The sequence below is a fragment of the Notothenia rossii genome (genome assembly GCF_949606895.1).
Source record: "Notothenia rossii genome assembly, chromosome: 3".
In the NCBI taxonomy this organism is placed as follows: domain Eukaryota; kingdom Metazoa; phylum Chordata; class Actinopteri; order Perciformes; family Nototheniidae; genus Notothenia; species Notothenia rossii.
Genome location: NC_136901.1, coordinates 68,761,921 through 68,786,300, shown reverse-complemented (window position 1 = coordinate 68,786,300; position 24,380 = coordinate 68,761,921). Strand labels below are relative to the sequence as shown.

The 24,380-nt window shown below is 40.8% G+C and overlaps 1 protein-coding gene and 1 long non-coding RNA gene across 4 annotated transcripts; one reads left to right on the top strand and one right to left on the bottom strand.

Moving 5' to 3' along the window:
* Positions 1 to 6,334: 6,334 nt before the first annotated feature.
* LOC307034483 lies at positions 6,335 to 9,524 on the bottom strand. The gene is made up of 3 exons (XR_013806931.1): positions 9,330 to 9,524; positions 8,386 to 8,454; positions 6,335 to 7,375 (listed from the first exon to the last, which is right to left on the bottom strand). It is a non-coding gene; the product is annotated as an uncharacterized lncRNA (long non-coding RNA).
* A 2,508-nt stretch (positions 9,525 to 12,032) lies between these two features.
* LOC307033260 (zinc finger MYM-type protein 1-like) lies at positions 12,033 to 16,192 on the top strand. Of its 3 annotated transcripts, none has more exons than XM_079671670.1 (4): positions 12,033 to 12,683; positions 12,782 to 12,883; positions 13,009 to 13,095; positions 13,402 to 16,192. In XM_079671670.1, exon 4 carries the CDS (start codon positions 13,426 to 13,428, stop codon positions 15,016 to 15,018), a length of 1,593 nt encoding a protein of 530 aa, XP_079527796.1. In that variant the 5' UTR covers positions 12,033 to 12,683; positions 12,782 to 12,883; positions 13,009 to 13,095; positions 13,402 to 13,425; the 3' UTR covers positions 15,019 to 16,192. The 3 variants fall into 3 exon arrangements, with proteins under 3 accessions (XP_079527796.1, XP_079527794.1, XP_079527795.1); XM_079671669.1 differs by having other exon boundaries at positions 12,034 to 12,683; positions 13,448 to 16,192; XM_079671668.1 differs by having other exon boundaries at positions 12,782 to 13,095; positions 13,448 to 16,192.
* Positions 16,193 to 24,380: the final 8,188 nt, after the last annotated feature.

Sequence of the window (24,380 nt, the reverse complement as noted above, 5' to 3'; positions counted from 1 at the left end):
TATTGGCTGAGTTCCTTCCAGCCTTTTTTGCCGATAACAATCACTTCAGATTATTTATCAAATTCACTCACTCACGGTAGGTAATATGTATGCATGGTATTTTTAAGTTTTAAGTTTTATAACAACAACATCATATGAATTTCCATTGTGGCTCTCCTTAAAATAGTGAATGTGAGCTTTGGACAAGCAGCAACATTGTACTGCAGTTGCAGGGAGGGGCCCCTTCTCCTCTACTTGTCTTATTGTGGTCCCTTGGAAGCCTCCAGAGTTTGAGCCCCTGTAGATTCATGTGTCAAGTAGGCACTGGTGAAGACTAACTCATTACGTCATGTCTTGGATAGACGAATGAAGAGGATATGGAAGGATACATCCAGCCTCATTAACACTCTTGGATGTTTGAGTGATAAAGTGAGACAGGATACCCTCTCTGGTATTGTGTTTCTCTTCCATTAATCTCTATCTGCTCCCTACTTACCATTGTATCCATGTATTTTTCCTTTCCATTTACTCTCCCCACAAGGGCAAATCAAGACAGGGCCGCTCACTTATTGAATTAACAGCAATCGGGAAGCATTAGGCAGAGGTCCCCCGCCTGATTCTCCGCTCAATACTGTGGCAAATGGGGACAACACACGGGGACAGAGGCTGTGGCTTGGTTGGTCAAGTAAAGCTAGTGAGAAAGCCAAGGGCCGGAGGAGAGCCACCAGAAAAAAAAGGTCAGGGCTGAGGCTATAGCTGGTCACGCAGACCCAACCCCCCCACCCCCATGGAGTGTCATGTCTGGGGTTGGCACAGTAGGAGAGCCAGGGCACGTTGCGGCACTGTATGCAAGCCTTGGAGAAAGGGCACAGATCTGGACTGAAGGCTGCTGGGAACATCTTATCACAGCCTGGCTTCTTCAGGCTGACTCACAGCCTCCGAGCCCGCCTGAGGACACGGTGAGGGAGGCAGGCTTGGCATGGCATGTGCTCAGGACACGAGCACACATACAGACACGCAAACACACTGGTACGGGGCTAGGCCTCATAGAGTCTCATAAAGGCTTGTCACCATGGCAACTACTTTATCATTAGAAAGCCACTGGTGGTGGCCAGTGCCCGTGCACTTTCCTCCTTTGTCTCTTTTATGCTGCCTTTGTGCCTTGAGTTTCTTATCTACATTATTACATCTAACATGGCATTTAACTAGAGACATTCTTACAAATAGTGGTAAGTAATTTATTTTTTGCTTTTTCAAATTTGAAAATGAAAAAATATATCAAACGCAGTTCTAGTCATTCTTTTCAGTTACAAAAACATGTTTGCTTTTAGCTACCCTATAATGCTTTTCATTACCAATCAAAGCAATAAAAACAGTTATGTGTTGTTTTTATTGTTTAATTTTAACTCTGAGTAAAACAGTATTGGGTACTTGGGATGTGTTTCACACTGGCAATACATATCAGTTAAAACAGTAGTCAATATAAAAACGTGAGTTAAACTTCTGTTATATGAACAATTTCAACAATTTGGTCATCCAATTGTTGTCATTGTAGCAGTACCTCCAGCATATTTGGGCTTTCCAACTAACAAAAATGGTGGCAATGGGAGGTCATGTCCTTGTCAGCAGAATAGGACAATTCGACAAAGTGTGTTGCTGTCTGTCACCACAGTTTGATATTGTTAAATTCTGCACAAGAGGGCGTTAACACAGAAAAGGTTTGATGATTGCTTCCCTAAAATCAAACATATTGAAAAATGTATTTGAAAGTAGAAATGTGAAAGAAAATGGCTAGAAAATGATGTGCACATTATCTTTGGTCAAACAAATTCTCACACCCGAGTGGTCAAAAATGACAGTTTGTTTAATGGCAATACAGTGCAAACAAGCTAGCTATTAGTAATGCCCTTTAACATCAGGGATGGCATGTCAATTACCACTTGCTTAAAACATTTAGGAAGTTGCTATAACATGTAAGTTTAGGCAACAAAATTCCTTGGTTGAGGTAAGTAAAAGAGTAAAGATGACATAAACGTCAGTGACAAACAAGTTACAGTACATGACCAACAATGGCGAAAAATACATGTAACGAATGACCTGACGTTTCTCACAAATATATTTTTCTGAGTAAATTCCTTTTGTTTGTGAAAAAGGGTTGATTTTAATACAAGACTTTCAAAATAGGCAAGTATTTGGTTTACTTTATAAATCTTTTTAGGACTTGCATTTCTACATTGTACTCAGATCCAGGAAATTGAAAGAAGAGTGTAAGCTAATTTGTGTTTTAGAAAGTGCTCTATAAATAATGTTTTACTTAAAATTCACCATTTTGTAAGTAGTTTCCTAGTTTTGCACACGGAAATGCATAGGAAATACTTCTCCGAAGCTGAGTAACCTGAGTACCCTGTAATATTCTGCATTTGACTTACAAAGAACTGTGTCAGCAGCACTGATATTGACAAGTAAGAAAGCCATGAGGCTTTTTACTCATCTGTGCTAAATCATCAGGGACATGGCATTAGTGCTGTCATGTACATATCGCACAAATGTAATTTCATAAACCTTACTTTGTCTCCCAAGGCATGGGTGTTTCACTTAGTTGTTGGTCCTTTATCTATTTATGCATCAAATCAAAAGGGACAGTGAACCACATTTAGGGAGTGGAAAGTGTATCCTGAAGAATTTAATAAGAAAATAGACCTTGATGGATTGCAGACCTTCTCCACATCTGAGAAATGTTCAGAATGATAAATCACAAAGGCCTTTTATACTCCCTCTTTCCTTTATTTTTTCCTGTCTCTCTCCCATTCTCCCTTTCCCTATGCCTCCTCTCCTCATCTCATGAGCCTTGGCTTTCAATTGTAAGAGATTAAAGGAGCATAGCCGGACTGTGGCCCGTCGAGGGTCTTTTATTAATATTTATATGCATATGAAACAAGCCAATTCTAAGCTGTCGGTGAGCAGCTGAACCCAGCAGCCCCATTGTGTGCATATATATGCAGGAACCAGTGTGTGTGGCGGTTATGCTTCTGCGGATATACAGTATATGTGTATGTGTATCCTACAGTACCTGTGTTTATGTGTGTTCCATTTTGGCCCTGACCGCTTGCTTGCCGTGTCCCAGGCAACCTGAGCCACCAGTTATGTAGCAGAGACCACGAGCAGTGTTTCCCACCAGGAATTTGATCGTTAGCAGGACTTCTGGCTCTCTGTCCTCAAGGTTAAACAGGACTCTGAGGGCGGGGGGTGTGTAGCAGTGAGGGCGCTAAATCTGCTAACAAGTTTGGAGCCTGGCAGTCAAGGCTATCGAGGAGCTGATATCCCGCCGGTGGAGAGAGCAGAAGGAGACTAATCCTTCATACATAATAGATAACCAAATCCTCTAAAACACAGAGACACTAGCTGCCTGCACCACAGAGGCCCTGCCACTGCTAACAGATCAGACATCAGGCATCCACCTCCTCGCCACCTTCATTAATACTCAATTACAACAGAGCTCCTCGAGCCGCACACCATTGTTTCCTCCTGAAAAGCTGGCTTTTGTGAAGAGAACAGGTTTAGCTGTACATAGAGATAATGCTGAATAATATTTCTGTCACCAGAGTAAAGTGAAGAGGAGTAAGCCCCTCCTCGGAATAACACCGCCTCTCAATGCAACCACTTTGTCTGTCATGCTGTTGTGATCAAAACAGAAAGAAAATGAATAGATCTGAAGGAACTTGGTGTTTATGCTCGCAGCACACTAGAGTGGTTGTTTCTTAGAATGAGCATAAACAAAAGCAGCATTTCATTTAGTCTGTGGTACTATGTGCCGCAGCTGCACAACACATTCACTTCAAGGCATGAAGAGAAAGCTGCATGCTGTAAGCGTACTCTCTCTGCAATATTGTTTGCAAGCAATATGGGAGTTGACACATGCATAAGGGTCTTTTGATCAAGTGACAGTATGTTTTAGCACCAGTGTCTTGGTGCTGCTTAACACTCATTTATAGTGATAACTTTTACAGTTATTCATTATTCTGTTTTGCAAATGACACATTTGCTGAGTTTTTTTTTTTTCTCACCCATTTTGCATTTCAAAGAATGCATCTCTACATTTGATATTAAATATAAATTATTATCGTCAATGCTTTAAAAACATGGAAATGTTACACTTAATTATACCATATAATAGTGTTTGCTTCATCAAAAGAGGAAAGGTACAAATGAAACAGTCTGTCAAATGTACAGATTTGTCTTCTACCAACACACCTGTCTACAGTATTTTTGAAAGCACTAAAGAGCTCTATAATTTCACCATGGGACAAACCTGAAGGTGCTGACTTCAAATGATTTTATTTTTTGTTTAACAATTCAACACAAGCACACTGCACTTTTATATTAAAAAGTATTGACATAAAATACCCAAAGGTCTTTAAAATCCCCCTGGATGCTGTCAATCTGAAAAGTCAATTTCATTCTCTTTTAAAAGACATAATCAAGCAGGCTTAGACGCTTCGGAGTTATTACTTTCCATGTTAACATTTAAACCCTGCAATAAAAAAAACATGTGTTGGAATAATTCCAGCCAGGATTTGCTTCTCAAATATCTTGTTTGTTATTTCACTTTTACATTTTCAAAAATCTACATTCCCCTTCTCTTCGTTGAGTGCACATTCTATCGAGCCATTATAAAGTAATAAAATGCTTCCTCCCCTGCATGGGTTTTTGGCCCTATTCTTAACATTTGTGGCTGTAAAGCACTACCCTGAGTGGAAGATGTCACTTACAATACTTCCTGTCGTAGAATTAGACACGCAGGAATAGAGTACCGCTGCTGTTGTTCCAATTAGCAAGTCCCTGCTTGACTTGAATCTCCTCACATCCCTTCTATGCAAGCCTTTACATTGCCCCATCCATCCCCATTATACCCAATTTCGTCCTCTCACTTGTTTTTTTTTCTCCTTCTCTTTTTCCTTATTTCCAAAACTTTAGCCTCCTTGCTGCCTTTGAGGCTTCGAGATATACAGACAGAAATAACCGAGCAGGTAAAGTTCTCTGTGTGCCTCGGAGGATGAGAAACCGAAGAGAAGCTTTTACTTTCCCTCTCTGCATCTATCTTTCTCTTTTACTGGGCAGGGCTCCCCAGGCAGCAGAGTCCCCATGGGCCACTGGTGTGATCTGTGGGTGTTTAGCTGTTAATCTGTCAGACTAATTTTATGGACAAACACCGCAGCGATGTATAATTCCCAGTGTACGATAAGAAAGGACGTGGAGGCTATAGGCCAGCCTGGAGACTGATGAGCCACATGAGCATAATTAAGGCCAGCACCTCCCTCGGGACGAGCCAGCACGTCCTTACTCCTCTCTGTCTATCTATCCATCTATCTGTGTCCTTTACTGTATATCTCCCTCTTCTCCTTGTTTTTAGCTTCCTTTCCATTATATCGTGTCCCTGGTGGCACTCGATGAAATATCCTTTTCTTCTGCTTATATTACAAGTAATGAGAGGGAATGAGAAAAGGAGAATGGTGCTGGATCTATTATTTGTCCAATAGTGTTTGTGAGTAGTTGTTTCATCAATGTATTATTGCTACCCACCTCTGAAACAGATGCATGTTTAATTGTTTTCTTGTTTTTTTTGCACAATAATGAGGATTTTCAGGGAAACACTGAGCTGGCTGAGAACAATGCTTTCTACATAATGGCTGTCAATTCCCCATTTCATTTTCAACCATTTAAGGATTAGCCTTGAGTGGAAAGGGGGAATTTAAAACTAACTATGTTTATTTCACTTTGTAGATAAAATCCATACAAAGTTAACAAACACTGAATGGGTTTTTATATTATCTTTCTATTAACATTGCTTTAGAAGTTGTGCAAGTGATGTCACTGTAGGCAAAAGTCAATGCGGTTACACAAGGATACTGAGTAGCAGCATTAGCTTTCAGCTTGGGTTTCTCGAAACAACACGCACTGAAAAAAAAGTCTGTTGGACTTAAGTAATAAAAAACATGGAAATCGGTTGCACATATTAAAATCATGTGTACTCAAAACTATTCCATTATGTTAAAGACACACAACTATGTTATGTCAAAGAAACATGAAATTGTTATGTTAATGTGAATATTTCCTTTAATATTAGTTATATTAATTTACCCTATGTTTAACCAAAATGACTTTTTATGTTCATTTTAGGCTTTTAATATACTCAGTATATTTCTGTACAGAGCCACATTAATGTTTTGTTTAAACTACATGCTATAGTTTTCTGTTTAATCTACCTAGTGCTCAAGGGGTATAAGATTATTTATTTCATGTGAATAGAGGCATATCGTACATTCTTCTAGGATCCATCCTAATCTCTTATATCTACAGCATTTATCACAACATTTTAAAACAAATAGTCAATAAAGACAAACACATTTCTTTGAACAACATTCATGTATTTTTCTCAAAAAATAAAACAATATTAACAACCATCACACATCCAGATGAGCTTTTGGTTTTTCCATCATGCAGCCCCAGGAGAATGAACAAATAAATTGAAAATAAAGAAATAGAAGAAATAGAAAAAGTTTGTGATGCATGTACATATACATTATTGTGTTAGAACAAAGCAAAGAAGCTTAAAGGAAACTATTCTCCCGACCAAAATAAAGGTTTATTGTGCCAAATGGCAAAGAAAGGCTTATTTTTGTAACTCATTCATAGTAAACAATTAACAGGAAATGTCAACGCCTAGCCGGAAATGTTCTTGCAAATCCATTATTTAAATAGTAACCTGCTAATATGAAAGGGCACTTTAATGCAAAAAAGAAATGGCATTACTTTGGCCTGGTTTCTCATATGCACTACAGAAAGTATTACAAATAAAAACAAGAACTGACATTTTGAAGTAGCGCAATTAGTACATTCTGAAACACATGACAAGTGGTACATTCTGAAAACACATGACCCCAGGAAAAACCCACATTTCTGAAACATGCAAATCAAGCAAAAAGCATGAGCAAAGCAAGTGCAAGACAGTTGTATCGATGAAAGTCCAGTATGAATGCTGTAAAAGTGCACAATGATCCATGGCAACAGCTCACTCAAACAGATTGTTTTTAAACGCTTGGGCTTTCTTGGAGAGCATGTTGCCATCTAGCTCCATTAACATTTGCTGGAGCACTTCGAACGTGCACTTCAGTTTAGGGGGGTAGTTCAGGTTCATAGCATACATTAGTCCAAACAGCATGGTAGCAGCTAATGCAATGTTGTCCACATCAGTTAGTAGGCTACCTGTTGGCCTTCCAGGACAATCTGTCCTCTGGTCTCATCTGTCATCTGCTCTCATGGTGGAATTGTGTTTGACAACATAAAGTCCCACTGTAATCCTCTGAATGGACCGCAGAATGACGTCTTCATCTTCTGCCTGCAGAGTGCAGAGTCACAAAAGGAACAGAGTGAGATCTAACAAATCAATACATATATATACCCATTAATAAATCCCTGTGTTTAACAAGTACATTTGGTCAGATTTCAGTACTTTTAAGTCTCAATAGGCGCTTTCACACTGCAGTACTTTTCCCACAAAGGTTCATGAGAACTTAGTTCATCAGAACTCTTTAGTTCTGATGAACTAAGTACAGATCGCGTTCACACCGGAATAAGTCCCTGGGGGTGGATTAGGCAAATGAAGCCGCTGACGTAACTTCTTCTTCTTCTGCTTTGGGTTTACTGGCAGGCCTCAAACAACTTCACGGCGTATACTGCCGCCCAAAATCCCCGGCCGGAAGTCCCTGGAGTTGGGGACTGGCTTCAGTAGAAGCTGCTGGGACTCCCAGCAGCTTCTACTGAAGCCTTCCGAGTAAATCGCCAGAACGCCGACACCTCCTCATCTCCACCGCTCCCATGTTTTATTTTGTGTTGCCATAAGTTAGTCTCTCTGTGTTTCTGCGCTGGGCTAATGCTAATGCTAATGCGAGTATAATAAAATGGTGGCTTCACAACACTTTTTTTTTGTTTTACGGGGCGTGGTTAGCAATCCGCCCAGCCAATCAGAAATATAGCTCTTTTCTCACAAGAGAGCCGCATGAGAGTCCCTACTCTGTAGCAGAGACGGAAAAGGGGGTAAAAAGGTTCTCATGAACTAATTTGAGTTCCGGCTCTTTTTGGTGTGAACGCGACATAGCCATTTCAACAAACAAAACATTATCACTTTTGTGAAGGAGGCTTTATCACAGAATGTTTGCCTTTTGCCTCTCACTTTCTGAATAACTTTTGCCTAATAAATCAGAAAATGTGTATATCCCTGCAATGCTTGCAGTATGTAAATGTTATGAATAAATATTCAGACATTATCAGACTAATACCAGTTTTCAATTAGTTAAAGATCAAGTTTAAGTTAGTCAAGTAAATCACACAAAACATTTGAATACTCACCATTTACTACAGAACCTTTGGAACAATGTTCAAAGCAAGGCTGAGGTCAATCTTCTCCACACCAATTACCTATCACAGAAAAACATATTTGAAATTATTTCATTATTCACACACAAATAAAACAAAAATGTTCTGCTCCTTAAAGGCGACATTTACCATTTAATTATGTACCTTTAGGTTAATATGAACCGACTTCGGCCGAGATGGGCGCCTCCAGTGTAAAAAGCTACAGTAGCCTATAATAATGCAATGACTACAACTTTGTACGGAGCCATACACATCAGCGTTGCGAGCTCATTTCCATTGGTTTCAATCGAGACGTGCACTGCAGCAGCGCGCACCGCTCGTCATGTGACGAGGAACAACCAATCACAACCGAGAAACATCTCAACTTCCGTAAACACAAGTGTAGGCCTACGGCAAATATGGAAGATAAGTTCATTTCCCAGCGGGTGGATCGTAACCTTTACTTGATCTTTCCGGCATGTCCCCCATATTCATGCACCGCTGCTAAAATGTAACACAATCATTAATATCCTCCACTTTCCAGTATCGCTTTCCGGGACACACCCCCCACACTCAATATTGTGTCTCTGTTTTGATCTGTTTTGATCTGTGTGTATTTACGGTATTTACATGAACACAGAGCGGATCAAAGCAGAGACATAAACACAGTTTTTTAGGGAAAACACTGCGGTCCCACAGACAATATTGTATCTTTAAAAATCAACACCTTAAATGGGTAAAGATGGTGACTTAACGTAAGGTAGGCCTACAACCTGCATCAGCGCCCTTAAAAGTCGGCACAAGAGTACACATGCAGAGCCGGACCGACGCAGTAAAGTTCTACACCGCCTGACAGCAGACATGAAAAGATCATTTAAAACAAGACGTAGCCTATATACATGCAAACATGCCAAGCTCATCCATCAGCTATGACTCACCCCTCCTCACTGAGCTCGGTTTAATGTGCATAACTTTGGGCAAGGTTCATAGTTTTAAATATTGTAAATCAAGCAACTGCCGGTGTTACCGAATAAGATGTGGTCCGAACAACTGGTGATATTCTATAACGATATAGGCAGATGTATCAGGGCAGGGCGTGGCCTTTGTCGAATAACCAGGAAATACACATTTCGATCGCTTCTTCTGTCGTTTACATAAATCTTTTGGTATATTTGGCTCCATAGGAACACTTTGATGCACATTCAGTACCAGTGTGTGGGGTTGTGGTTGTGATGCCGATATGCGGACGCGTACAGCGAGGACTACAAAAAGACACAGGAGGTGACAGGGGATGTGTGTTCAAAACATTGCAAGCTTGAATAAATCATTTAAACCATTTATTTTTGCCAGACTTATTACTGAATATCATTCTTAACGTGATACCAAGTACATCTGAGACCTTCAGACAGCCTACAAGTGAAGCACACGTTGTTTACTCACAGTTTGAATGCAGCGTGGAGAAGTCTTCAGCTGTGGAGCTGTGATCCGCCCAGGATAACTTGTGATACGACTTATGTGGCTATCAACAAGCGATCATGTTTAATATTAAAGTCTACACACATGTATCCCTTATCAAAACGGTATTCTGCACTTTGCCACACTTATCCAGATAAGATGTGACTGTTTTTTACTTGGTTACATTTCGATACAGCGACACCGAATGACGAGGGTACTCATAGGCTACGTTGAGAACTAGAAACACATATATTCATACTATTTCACACTGTTGTTGACATGTTTTAGTTTCTAATTTAACGTGTATGCATTTATCCATGTGGTCTTTGTTCTCATGTGTTTTATCTATTTCTGTGTAACTTGGTAATATTAATATGAACTCCTTGTTATTGTTGTATTTCCACGACAGGTGATGATTATAGCTACTACATAACGAAACACATGGCCTGATTTGCATATGTGAACTTAATCTGTGCACTAGAATACATAATACGTAAAATGACCACTTATCACAACATAATGTAGGCTCGCAGGCTGATAAACTAGGATATCTGATCTCGGTGGGTCTTAATGATGGTCAGTATACTAATTCAAAGCAAATGCCTACTATAATATTTATATTATGTGGCTTAAAGTGTACATACATTCGCTCACATTATAAAAGATGATCGGGTTGAATTGTTCTGACTCTTTTAACAATGTTAATGTGAGAAAATAACCTGTGATGATAAAATACATCGTACTGATCCGTGGCTCACTTATAACGCGCATGGCGATAGGGGATTTTTGCTATTGGGACTTGGGTTTGAGTCCAGCATTAACTTTTTTGTTATTTTCATGTCGATGGACACTGAATAATATTTTTGAATAGAGCTCATAATATTGTTTGCCGAGAACAAAATTAACGATCAAGCAGCATTTTAAATTCTAAATATCCCTGCAAATGTAGCAATGACATTTCTGCTTCTATCTTTGCAAAACGAGTAAACAGTCAAATTTGATCTGGATAAGTGCGGCAAAGTGCAGAATACCGTTTTGATAAGGGATACATGTGTGTAGTCTTTAATATTAAACATGATCGCTGGTTGATAACCACAGAAGTCGTATCACAGTTTAATCTGAGCGGATCACTGTTTACCACAGCTCTCCACGCTGCGTTGGAGATGGGTGTAAATAACTCAGACAGACTGTATGTTTCACTAAAAGACGGTATGAAAGTATAAACGGGACTCAAATCAACTCGACATCATATTAATAACGATACATGATACAAATATAAGACTGACAACCAGAACAAGCCACAGAAGTCGTATCACAGTTTATCCTGGGCGGATCACAGCTCCACAGCTGAAGACTTCTCCACGCTACTTTCAAACTGTGAGTAAACAACGTGTGCTTCACTTGTAGGCTGTCTGAAGGTATACACAGGTCTCAGATGGACTTGGTATCACATTAAGAATGATATTCAGAAATAAGTCTGGCAAAAATAAATGGTTTAAATGATTTATTCAAGCTTGCAATGTTTTTGAACACACATCCCCAGTCACCTCATGTGTCTTTTTGTAGTCCTCGCTGTACGCGTCCGCATATCGGCATCGCAACCACAACCTCACACAGTGGTACTGAATGTGCATCAAAGTGTTCCTATGGAGCCAAAAGATGTATGTAAACGACAGAAGAAGCGATCGAAATTTCCTGGTTATTCGACAAAGGCCACGCCCCTGATACATCTGCCTATACCGTTATAGAATATCACCAGTTGTTCGGCCCACATCTTATTGGGTAACACCCAGGGGCGGAGCTTCCTACAGGCAATATAGGCGGTTGCCTAGAGCGCCACCCAGAGGGGGGCGCCAAATATTGCAACAAAAAAAAAAATTTCTTTTTTTTTTTTTTTTTTTTGCTTGGCGCAGTTTTGGCGCCCCCCCTCTATATCTGCAACCATTATTCTTACATAAAAAAAAAATTCTAACATAAGGGAAAATGAGCCAAAAATCTAAAACGGTCGGTCGGAGAGCCTCGGCTTTAGGTGTTCACAGTCAGAACATGCTAGAGCGCTGTGCATTGATGGGTATCGGTCAAGTGTTTATCAAATTGAGCGTTGAGGAAAGAAAGACTAACGTTAGAGAACTATGAAGAGGCAAAAGCCATCTGGGGCGCAGTATAAAAACAGAAGAAAAGAAGAATAAGAGAAACGTGCCAAGGTGAAAGGTATGCAATTTTGATTGTATTGTCAACATTAGCGAATGGATCATGTAATCTTGCTAGTTAGCCAAGCCAACGTTAGCTAGCCAGCGTTTGTTATTGCCATTCAGTCGAAACTGTCATAAGGCTATTTTCTTTGTGTCATGAAATAGAAATATTAGTAATAAAAACAATGTTAGTTTTGGTGTAGCGAGCTAGCCAGTGTGGTGGAATGTTAGTTAGTTGGTAACGTTAGCTAACGTTAAGTTTACCTTAGAAAGCACATTGACTATCCGAGTCAAACATTTGCCAAATTCAACCCTGTCATAATGTGCGCTAACGTTAGCTAACTAGCTCAGTGGTTCTCAACTCCAGTCCTGTTGAATGTTTTCGTTCCAACCCAGAACTAACACACCTGATTCAACTGTTCTAATAAGATAGGCATAGCTCTTGATTAGTTGAATCAGACCTGTCAGGCTGTCCTAATGCTTACTAACTAAATAATAGCTACATTTAACAAATGGAAATGATTCAATGTTGATAATACACATTTTGTTATATCATTTTAGATTCACTTTTAAAATATCTGGGACCATCTGCTGCATCAGTTGACAAGGAACCGCCATGCACCTCAGCTGTGCCGGCTTCCTCAGGTGAGTGCAATGTGTCAATAGATGTTCCTGATGATAAATAATTGAATGTGAAATCCAGTCAATATATTTTCTCTTGTGTGTTCTTTCTATATTTATAGACCTAGAACCACATGAAGGAACGTCAGAACAGCAAGCTGCTCATCCTGATGAGATGACCACTGATTCCACCCTGCCACTGACCACTGTGTCTGTTTGTTCTGGTGAGTACAATATGTCAATAGATGTTCCTGATGTGATGATAAATAATTGAATGTAAAAATGACTGTCGTGCCATTTCTAATCCAGCCAATATATTTGCTCTTGTGTGTTCTCTATATATGTATAGGCCCAGAACCACTGCAAGGAACGTCAGAACAGCCTGCTGCATCTCATCCTGATTGCACCACAGATTCCACCCATACACTCTTCTCAGGTGTGTGCCTTATGAATGTAAAGATGTTTAGCTATAAACCTAATTGTCCTCATGCTTTCAAATAATTGCTTTCTGTTTTTATTTACATTTTACACACTGTCCCAACCTTTTTGGAATTGGGGTTGTGTGTGTGTGTGTGTGTGTGTGTGTGTGTGTGTGTGTGTGTGTGTGTGTGTGTGTGTGTGTGTGTGTGTGTGTGTGTGTGTGTGTGTGTGTGTGTGTGTGTGTGTGTGTGTGTGTGTGTGTGTGTGTGTGTATGTGTGTGTGTGTGTGTGTGTGTGTGTGTGTGTGTGTGTGTGTGTGAAGATATTGTGAATATGAGGTGAGAAAATGTGCTTCACATGCCCTCCAGATGCAGCAAAGACAGACGATCCACTACCAACCGATCCTGCTGACTGCCCTTCACATCTCACAGACACAATGAGGACAGAGTTTGTTCGGAGAGGACCATATCAGATAACACCTGATTTCATTTTCCCAAGGAGAGATGATGGGAGAAGTTGCCACCACCAGTACTTCAGCAGGACCTTAGTAAATGGAGAAAGGATCAAAAGAAGTTGGGTGACATATTCAAAAAAGAAGAACAGTCTTTTTTGTTTTTGTTGTCAACTTTTATCTCCAAAACAAATTCATTTAACAAATGCAGGACTGTCGGATTGGAAAAATGCAAGTGCTGCTTTGACCAGCCATGAAAATAGTCCGGAACACCTGAACAATTTGGCGTCATGGAAAGAATTGGCAGTTCGATTAAAACAAGGTACAACAATAGACAAACAAGAGCAGGCCCTCCTTGAGGCAGAGACGAGTCGGTGGAGAGCAGTGCTGACACGACTGGTTGCTATTGTACAGTCTCTGGCAGGGCGAAATATGGCATTGAGAGGAAAGACAGAAATACTCCACTCTCCTTCAAATGGAAACTTTTTGAAAGAGGTTGAGCTTTTGGCGCAGTTTGACCCAGTGATGAAAGACCACATCCACAAGATTAAAAGTCAAACATCCCACCACAGCTACTTGGGCAAAACCATTCAGAATGAGTTGATTGAATGCATCAGTGGAAAGATTATATCAACAATAGTGCAAGAAATAAAGAAATGCAAGTACTTTTCCCTCATTTTAGATTGCACCCCGGATGTTAGCCACACTGAACAGCTGTCAGTAGTCATCAGAATTGTGACACTGGAAGAAGACCCCCAGATTAAAGAGCACTTCATGGGATTCCTAGTAGCAGAGGAGTCCACTGGTGAAAGTTTGTCCGCCCTGATTTTGAAGAGGCTGGAGGAGTTGCAGATTGCCTTTGATGACTGCAGAGGACAGTCATATGACAACGGCGCAAATATGAGAGGGAAGAACAAGGGAGTACAGGCCAGGCTACTGCAGTTGAACCCAAGAGCTTTGTTTGTGCCTTGTGGGGCACATACACTCAATTTGGTCATTGCTGATGCTGCCAAAAGCTCCAAAGATGCCATATCATTTTTTGGCATTGTGCAGAAGCTATACTGCCTGTTTTCTGCCTCTACACAGAGATGGGCCATCCTCAAGAAACACGTCAACCTTTCACTCAAAATGTGGTCAGAAACCAGATGGGAGAGCAGAGTGAAAGCTGTGGAGCCTCTGCGATATGAAGCCGCAGCTGTGAGAGAGGCACTGCTTGAGGTGAGAAACCAGGCCAAAGACCCAATCATCAGGATTGAAGCCCAGTCTCTGGCAGAAGAAGTGGGGTCATTCCGCTTTTCACTGTGCACAGTGGTCTGGTATGACATGTTAAGTCAAATTCAGCAGGTGAGCAAAGTCCTGCAGTCCCAAACAATGCAAGTGGATGTAGCAGTAAGTCTACTGAAAAAGACTGAAAAGCTCTCAAATCCTACAGAGCCACAGGCTTTGTGGCTTCACAAACATCAGCCAAGGACATGTGTGAAGACATGAATGTGGATGCAGTCCTTGTGCAAAAGCGGCTGAAGTCAACAAAGAGGCACTTCTCATATGAGTCTCCTGATGAGCCATTGAGGAATGCCTTGCAACATCTGGAGGTAACGTTCTTTAACGTGGTGGTAGATGCAGCAGTGTCAGCACAAAAGGAGAGGTTTACCACTCTTGAACATGTGCAAGACAAGTTTGGCATTCTGTACAACTTCCCAGACCTGCCACACCAAGAGCTGATGAAGCAAGCAGAGGCACTTGCACACACCTTAAGCCATGGAGGGCAATCTGATTTGGATGGGAAGGAGCTGGCTCAGGAGTTGGAAAATGTACCTGACTTGCCATCAAAGAGCATGACAACTCTTGAGTTGTTGAAATTCATACATACAAAGCAGCTCACCGAAATATATCCCAACTTGTGTATTGCTCTGCGGATCAGTGCAACGCTACCAGTAACAGTAGCTTCAGCTGAGAGGAGTTTTTCCAAATTAAAACTCTTGAAAACATACCTGAGGTCCACCATGGCTCAAGAACGCCTCAGTGGTCTGGCTGTAATCAGTATTAACCATGAGGTTGGTGGTCAGATTTCATATGATGATGTGATTGATGACTTTGCAGCGAGGAAGGCCAGAAGGATTGCACTGTAAATGGAAACCAGTAGGAGCTAATATGTAGGCCAACCTTGTGTGATGATAGGGAGTGGAATGTAAATAGTTCTTGAGACAAAGTGAATTTGTAATTTTTATGTATTTGTTTGTTTATTTAGCATATTATATTTTGATTATTTGACATGTGTAACATATTTTACAATACATAATTTTCTTTTAAAGCAAATGTGCACGTTATTTTATTGTTTGTTATTGTTATTATTATTATTGTTTGTTAGCTAAGTTGTTTGTTTTAATTCTTTAGTGTGCACTTTACATTTCTTCTTAATTTTCTTTGAAAGCAAATTTGCACATTCTTTTATTGTTTGTTATTGATATTATTATTGTTTGTTAGCTAAGTTGTTTATTTGTTTTAATTCTTTAGTGTGCACTTTACATTTATTCTTAGCTCTTGTTCTTGCTTGTAATAAATAAAGCTGCAGTACTTTACTGTATAACTGTTAAGATGTTTTGATATTTTTTTGGGGGGGGGCGCAGTGGTGAAGCTCGCCTAGGGCACCAAATGTGCTAGGTCCGCCCCTGGTAACACCGGACTTACGCTCTACAAATACTCACAGTATAAAAACACGCTAAACACAAGTCAATCAATATAAACTCACCTTATGATTTTCATGGCTTTATCCTAGCTAACACTCGTGAATGACAATGTTTACAAATTGTCAGCTGTATTTACGTTGCTCGTTGTAACGGCAAATGTGAACTCTGCTTTTTGCAAACAATACGTCTTGTGATAACCTGTAACTATGACGAACATTTGATGACATTAAAAACCTTTAAATAACTTTTACCTTGTAGAGATGTTCTCGGGACAGAACCAGCTTACTCCTCCGATGCGGGAAGAAAATATGGTAGAACCCCTCCACCCCTCCTTTGTTTAAAAAAGAAAAAGCTTCACATTTTTTAAAATAAATATATTTAGCAATTTTTTTCTGCTTTACATCTTGTCCATTAAAGTGCCATATTGTTCAGGTTTAATTACGAAACTATTAAAGTACGGGTTTGAGTCCGACCATATTCATTTGTGAATAAAATATTTGTAAATAATAATTAGAAGCTGAGTAATCGGCTGCGGAGCAAGCTGCTGACTTATGTGCTCAGTGGGCGGAGTTACAGAGATAGAGATAAACATAACTTTTTTCTTATTTCTTAACATGATTGAGACTTATAGAACGTACACCCCTCAAGATTAAAATAGTTCTACTTAATTGATTCATGTTTCGACGAGAAACATGAATCAATTATGTCTCATATATTAACTGCATATTTGCAAATTGAACAACCCCACTTTCCCCTTTTTTCAGTGCAGTCTCACTCCCTGATCGTCCAAGAGCGATGCTTGGTCAGGGTCCTTTGGCGTACAGTTGTGACGCACCGAGTCTCCTTCTGCTTCATAAACGGTCGCAAAAAGCTTTCAACTGATTGCAATGTATTCCCAGCGGCGGCGGTATTTGACACTCAGGGAAGCACCGCATCGGTCCATGTCGGCGGCACTTAAGGCAATGTGAGCGTCCATTCCCATTGGATAACGGAGGATTTACACCCGGAAGTAAGTATTCTCCTTTCTGTCGATTGGTTTTACAGTGATATCTGCACTACTCATCAACTCAAAAACACCAGATTATCCTTGTCAATTACACAACATTGATTGGTTTAAATTGTGTACAATGGTTTTGTGTTTTTCCCCTTCAATTCTGAGAAACAAATATGTTTACGGAGTTAGGATTGCCGAAGATACTACACTACATGTAGCTCAGCGCAAGTTCAATCAGGAAGACAACATTATCGGGTGTCACACGTGATCTCAATAAGTGATCATGGGCATCACGCCCCGGCTAGCCAATCATCGCACCTGCTAACCCCTTTAAATCTGCTCTCCCCTCCCCGTCAGTTGTCATTTCAGGTGTCATCTAGTGTTCAAATACAACATTACTAACCTAACACTGCTCAACTGGAAAAGAGAAGAAGAAGAAGAAGAAGAAGAAGAAGAAGAGACTCCTTAGGAGCACAGCGTTCCTATTTATGAGGAACTATAGGCCCAGTCACACACCCGGAGTGCCTAGGCATCACATCAAGCTCATGGTATAATGTTTCTCCAAACCAAACTGCGCGCATCCACATAAACGTCAAGGCGTATACAGCAAACATCTTCAACGACAGTTGCTCTTCCTCACCGGGCAACCGTACTTTGCATGCGGATAATCTTCGGCACGCATCATCTCCCGTTTCTGGAAGTGGCATCCGCCGGCCTCACGACGACCACGTTTCCCCCGACTCTTAAGGACGTGCACTGCACATCCTCCGTTTTGGGGGGAATATCTGCATGAGATCATCCGCTATAGCGGCACGCTCAGATTTCCACTCCTGCTTACACATTTATATCACACTCGCTGGATCTAACACTAGCGTCCCTCCATCATCCTCTCTCAGATGATAGAAGACGGTCCTAATCACTCAATCAGCTTATTAGCATCTATGACTCATCCTGGCGCACTTAACTGCTATTAAGCTAGTCTATATCACGGGTCATGTCTCAGTATTTAACTAAGCGTATGGGTTTTCTGCGTGCATCTGCACTTCATCCATATTCTCGGGTTTATGCTCACTTGGCTTGGGTTAATCCAGGTCATGATATTCATGCATCACTGTACTCCAGCTAACAGTTCTTGTGCATTACTTGTCTACATCTCCCTCTTCGCCGGACATCGGCTCGTGCTGCCAATCCAAGATCTCTTCAGCTTACCTATGGTAAATATGCATATAACTGGTTGTGGCGTCCTAATAGTATATCAGGGCTTTCGTTCAGATAGGTGCAGCCACCTCTGCTGCCAATCAAGGCATTTCTCCCTCATCCCTGCAACTCGGACGGTGGTCCTCCTCCGCCTTCATATCCCGCATTCGCCCGGACATCAGCGCGTGCTGGCCATCCAAGGTCTCTCAACAATAAAAATTATAATTATGCCTATAACTGGTGGTGGTGGTTCATAGCACGTCAGCATGTATACGTGTCACTGTGTTCATGTTTAAACCTGCATGTCAGGTCGCGACCTCCGGGTCCGTGTTCATGTTTAACCCTGCACGTCAGGTTGTGACCTTCGGGTCCGTGTTCATGTTTAACCCTACACGTCAGGTTGTGACCTCCGGGTCTGCGTTATGTTTAACCCTGCGAGTGCAGGTTGCGGCCAGTGGGTCGCGTTAGGTTTAACCCTGCGAGTGCAGGTTGCGGAAATGTGTCCGCGTTATGTTTAACCCTGCGCGTGCAGGTTGCGGACATGGGTCTGCGATATGTTTAACCCTGCGAGTGCAGGTTGCGGACATGTGTCCGCGTTATGTTTAACCCTGCGCGTGCAGGTTGTGGACATGGGTCTGCGATATGTTTAACCCTGCGCGTGCAGGTTGCGGACATGGGTCTGCGTTATGTTTAACCCTGCGAGTGCAGGTTGCGGACATGGGTCTGCGTTAAGTTTAACCCTGCGAGTGCAGGTTGCGGACATGGGTCTGCGTTATGTTTAACCCTGCGAATGCAGGTTGCGGTCAGTGGGTCTGCGTCATGTTTAACCCTGCAGTGCAGGTTGCGGCCAGTGGGTCCGCGCATATCCAACCCCGCAGCCCGGAAGCGATTCCGGCGCTTATCACGTCCCCATGTTAATCTCTCATTTCATCCATAGATCTCCGCAGCCAGCCGCAAGGTAAGAATTGCCCACAGCTCAGTACTTCATATTTCACTTCTTTTGGGGGTTCATCAGAGCGGTTCTTTCCCTCCTGAATGATCCTCCTGCAAACCCGGGGCCTAATCGCCAAAACATCATTACAGTTACTTGTTGTAATACGTCAATCACTATTCCCGCATGTCATGTGTCCCGATAATAAACATGTATTTCATACATCACGTCTCTCCTGATTGAAATGTAGCTCAGCGCAAGTTCAATCAGGAAGACAACGTTATCGGGTGCCACACGTTATCTCAATAAGTGATCAGGGGCATCACGCCCCGGCTAGCCAATCATCGCACCTGCTAACCCCTTTAAATCTGCTCTCCCCTCCCCGTCAGTTTTCATTTCCGGTGTCAACGCACAACCCTCCTCCACCCCTTCGCCTCCTGTCTCCTAATACAGGGCCAAGCTGAAACCTTCTCCCTTCAGATCGGAAGAACTACTATGACCACCACCAGTGTCTAGACGCCGGGGGGTTCATCAGAGCGATTCTTTCCCTCCTGAATGATCATCCTGCAAACCCGGGGGCCTAATCGCCAAAACATCATTACAGTTACTTGTTGTAATACGTCAATCACTATTCCCGCATGTCATGTGTCCCGATAATAAACATGTATTTCATACATCACGTCTCTCCTGATTGAACTATAATCCTCAGCTATCGTTTGGGACGACGCCAGTCAGCTTTGCTCGACAAACCCTGTGATTAGTCCTCAAGCTCTGTGATTGGTTGACCTCCAACTGTATTCCATATAAAATTTCGTAAAAGATAAAATAATACTTTATTCAGCAGTGCTTGCTTTACACTTTGAAAGTCATCACATGAATGCATTGTAATAAATGGTTAGGCTGCATTAAATATTACACATCTGTCGTAGTTCTTTATTTATCTATCGGACCCCAGAATAAACCGGAAACTATTCTTTTACCGTTCTGTTTTAATTTCACAATAAAGTTAGTAGTAATATTTAGTTTTGATATTATTATTTTGTATTAACTCGACCGCTGGGTCGTGTTAAGACCATCTTTGCTGTGTTGCTGTGGGTTTTTTCCATCGCTTTTATGTTACAAATATCAAAACAACATATGTGTGGATAACAAAATATATCCGTCGTAAACTAAACCGGAAACAGCAGTATAATTTATTGTGTTTCACTGTAAATGGGACAGTTTTTTAACCCGCACCATCTTGTGATTAAAGCACGTTATTACACGTTTAGAGTAATTGCAATGCAGGAAGATTGTGTTGCTTTTAATGACTGATTTTAAATGCCTTTTTCTTAATCTCTTTCATTTTTGTAAAGCACTTTTAATTGCCTTGTGTTGAAAGGTGCTATATAAATAAACTTGCCTTGCCCAAGGTCTGCTGTATGTTTTGTTGAATGTGTTATATTTGATGAAAACATTTAAATATTAAGAGTACATACAAAATAGGGGGAAAGTAGAAGGTCTGATAGAAATATAGAATAGAAAATTTCAAAAAGATACTGTAAGTGATCTCTAGAATAAAACAGTTCAGTGCCAGATGTACAAAGATATTAATAGGGGCATGTGCTAAACATACAAACTAATGAACCTTTATTAAAACATTAATAATACTTCAGGTTAAGATATATCTCTTGTAATGCACTGTTGAGGAACCTGTGACCCAAGTTTTTCAAGTTTTTTTTTACTACACCGTAGTTGTGCACTATAAAATATTACCATGATTTCACAATATTTAGCTGTAATATTTTACAATAAATTACTGTTTTCCACTTTACAGTCTTTACCTGTAATGTTCACAATATAATACTGTAATTTTGAATTTCACAGTGAAATCAATGCAGGCACGGTTAATTACTGTGAATGTACAGGATAAATGATTACCAGGATTTCACAACATGTTACTGTATTATTTCATAGTAAAATAATGTATTCAGACCATCCTCTGTGCCTCTGAACCTTGACAAGTGCATGTTTCAGGCTTATCAATGAACAACAGGAGGGGTCACAGACATAAGACCAGCTGTTAAATAAATATCTTCTGACTTGAGCTGTCATGTGGGTATATTAATGCTGTCCATTATATGGAAACAAGCAATTTTCACCGATTTATAAATGATATTTTTTTAAATGTGATACACCAATGGGTTTCCCATCCCCTAAACCTCCAGGTATGTACACAGTTTAATACTGGCACCATCTAATTATGATAAAATACGAAAATGTATTTTAAAACTACAATTCCCAGTAGAGACGCATCATAGGACATTTTACAAAACATACATATAGCCATCATGTGTAGTTCTGGGGGGGACTCGTTCGAATCATGTTTTGGATAGTGTAGCGACGATGGGCTTTATTCCGTTTCAAAGAGCTGTTTGACGCTTGGCGTAACCTTGGCGCACTGCCACTCCAACATCCAATTACAGAGCTTGAGGACTAATCACAGGGTTTTTCAAGCAAAGCGGACTGGTGTCGTCTCAAACAATAGCTGAGGATTATGGGTAGTGTAGTGTCTTTGGCAATCTTAAACTCTGTTAAAACTATTTGTTTCTCAGAATCGAAGGAGAAAAACACAAAAGCATTGTACACAATTTAAACCAATTACTGTTGTGTAATTAACAAGGATAAACTGATGTTTTTGAGTTGATGAGTAGTGCAGATATCACTGTAAAATAAATCGACAGTAAGGAGAATACTTACTTCCGGGTGTCCGGAATGGACGCTCACATTGCCTTTAACTGCCGCCGACATGGACAGATGCGGTGCTTCCCTGAGCATCAAATACCGCCGCCGCTGGGAATACATTGCAATCAGTTGAAAGCTCTTTGCGTCCGTTTATGAAGCTGAAGGAGACTCGGTGCGTCACAACTGCAGGCCAAAGGACCCTGACCAAGCGTCGCTCTTGGACGATCAGGGTGTGGCCATTTCTCAATGTCGAGTATACCTGCTGCAGAGCCACTGTCAATAACCGATCTGTATCCCTGCCCTATCCGCACTGCGCATGTGCGAGATGGTCCGCCATATTGGACAACTCCATACGGCAACTCAAATAGGACATTTGACGTCTAGACGGCTGCCCGATTTGCATCGTGCATGCACGAGTCATAAAAGTCTCAAATATCTATACAAAAATATTTTGTTATTTTATTTTATTTGAAATAAAATGAAGGAAATTCACAATTAATGTAATTAGATATAAATTATGAATGCCATACATATTGCATACATTCACAGTCAATATTTCTTCAGAATGATAGCTGTCTAACAGAAGTTAAATCCATTTCTCACTTATTCTGACAATGTAATCAACCCAATAAAAGGAGTTGTTAAATAATAGTGAAGTCAAGTTGTAATAACAATAACTCATCTCTCTCGTTCAGATTAATATTGTCGGGTTTTTTTGTTTTCTTTTTCTGCTTTGCCAAACACCACTGTGTCAAGTGTCCTATGTGAGTTGCCGTATGTAGTTTTCAAATATGGCGGACCATCTCACACATGCGCAATGCAGATCGGGTAGGGATCCGGATCGGGTAGTGACAGTGACTGTCACTACCCGATCTGCAGCTCTGCCCGATAGAGATGAGTTATTGTTATTACAACGTGACTATTATTTAACAACTCTTGTTATTGGGTTCTTTTATTTGGGGTTAAGTACATTGTCAGAATAAGTGAGAAATGGATTTAACTTTTGTTAGACAGCCATATGCCATACATTTTTGCATACATTCACAGTAAATATTTATTCAGTATGATAGCTTTCAAACAGAAGTTTTCCAATTTTGTCCCTAAATATTAAACATCGTTTAACCTTACTTTTAAATTAGCTTTAATTTTGGAAAATGTGACGTGTAAAAGTGTGTGTGTAAAGCAAGTGTTTTGTGTGTGACTGTGTGTTATTAGTGTACATGAAATTAGATATAGTTTTGATGTGAAACAAGCATTAAGCACAGTATGGGTACAGTCCATGCTGTTTTCCTTGTTAAATGTGACCTGTGTTAGCAGTGGGGGCTGTAGCTTTGTTAGCGACGGCATGTGACAGCTCTGGTAGTGGAAATGGTTGTTACTGCTGATCTTGCTGCGAAACACAGTGCCATGTCTCCAGGCAAGCTGGAAGATACTATAACGCACGCACACACACGCACACACACACACACACACACACACACACACACACACACACACACACACACACACACACACACACACACACACACACACACACACACACACACACACACACACACACACACACACACACACACACACACACAACCTCAATACTTAGGATGGAGAGAGGGATTTCAACAGGAATGAGATCGGAAAATAGACATTCGTCTTTTCCTCCCTCACACCCGAGAGTCCCGAAGGCTGTGTATAAGAGCACTTTTCTGTAACTCTCTCCATCAAACTCTCCTCCTCCTCTCCCTTCTCTACTTTCTCCTCTCACTGCAGGCGATTGGTTTGATCTCTGATCCCAGTAGTCCTGCCACTTCCTTCCCTTCCCCTAAACCAAGTGCTGTTGTTTTCTCAACCTACATGGATGCACTCTCCACACAAAACAACACAAAACAGCTCTGGCGACATAAATATACACTCAATATATACGCATCATATCGGAATCGAGAACATTCAGAGGCAAAAATAGGATTTGCTATTTCTTACACTTTATCGCATACAAAGCGACTATTTCCTTTATTGTCAGGGTTATTTTGAAAGAGTAATTCCCGTCTGAGAAAAAGGAAAGCGATGCCTAGATTTGTTTCATTTTGAAAACATCTACCAAATAGCCTTGACCTAGAGAAACCTCTTGGTTTCACAAAGCACAATAGCCTCCACTCTCAAAGTGCACCATATTCACTGAATGAGAGAGGTGCAACGTTATTACATAGATTTTTTGGAGCACTAATATATTCTCACCCAGTCAGACAATAAAACTAAAGATATGTGTTTTTGGTTCATCCGAGTTTGTCTTCTTTTGTACTTGTCTAGCATTCAGAGTAGC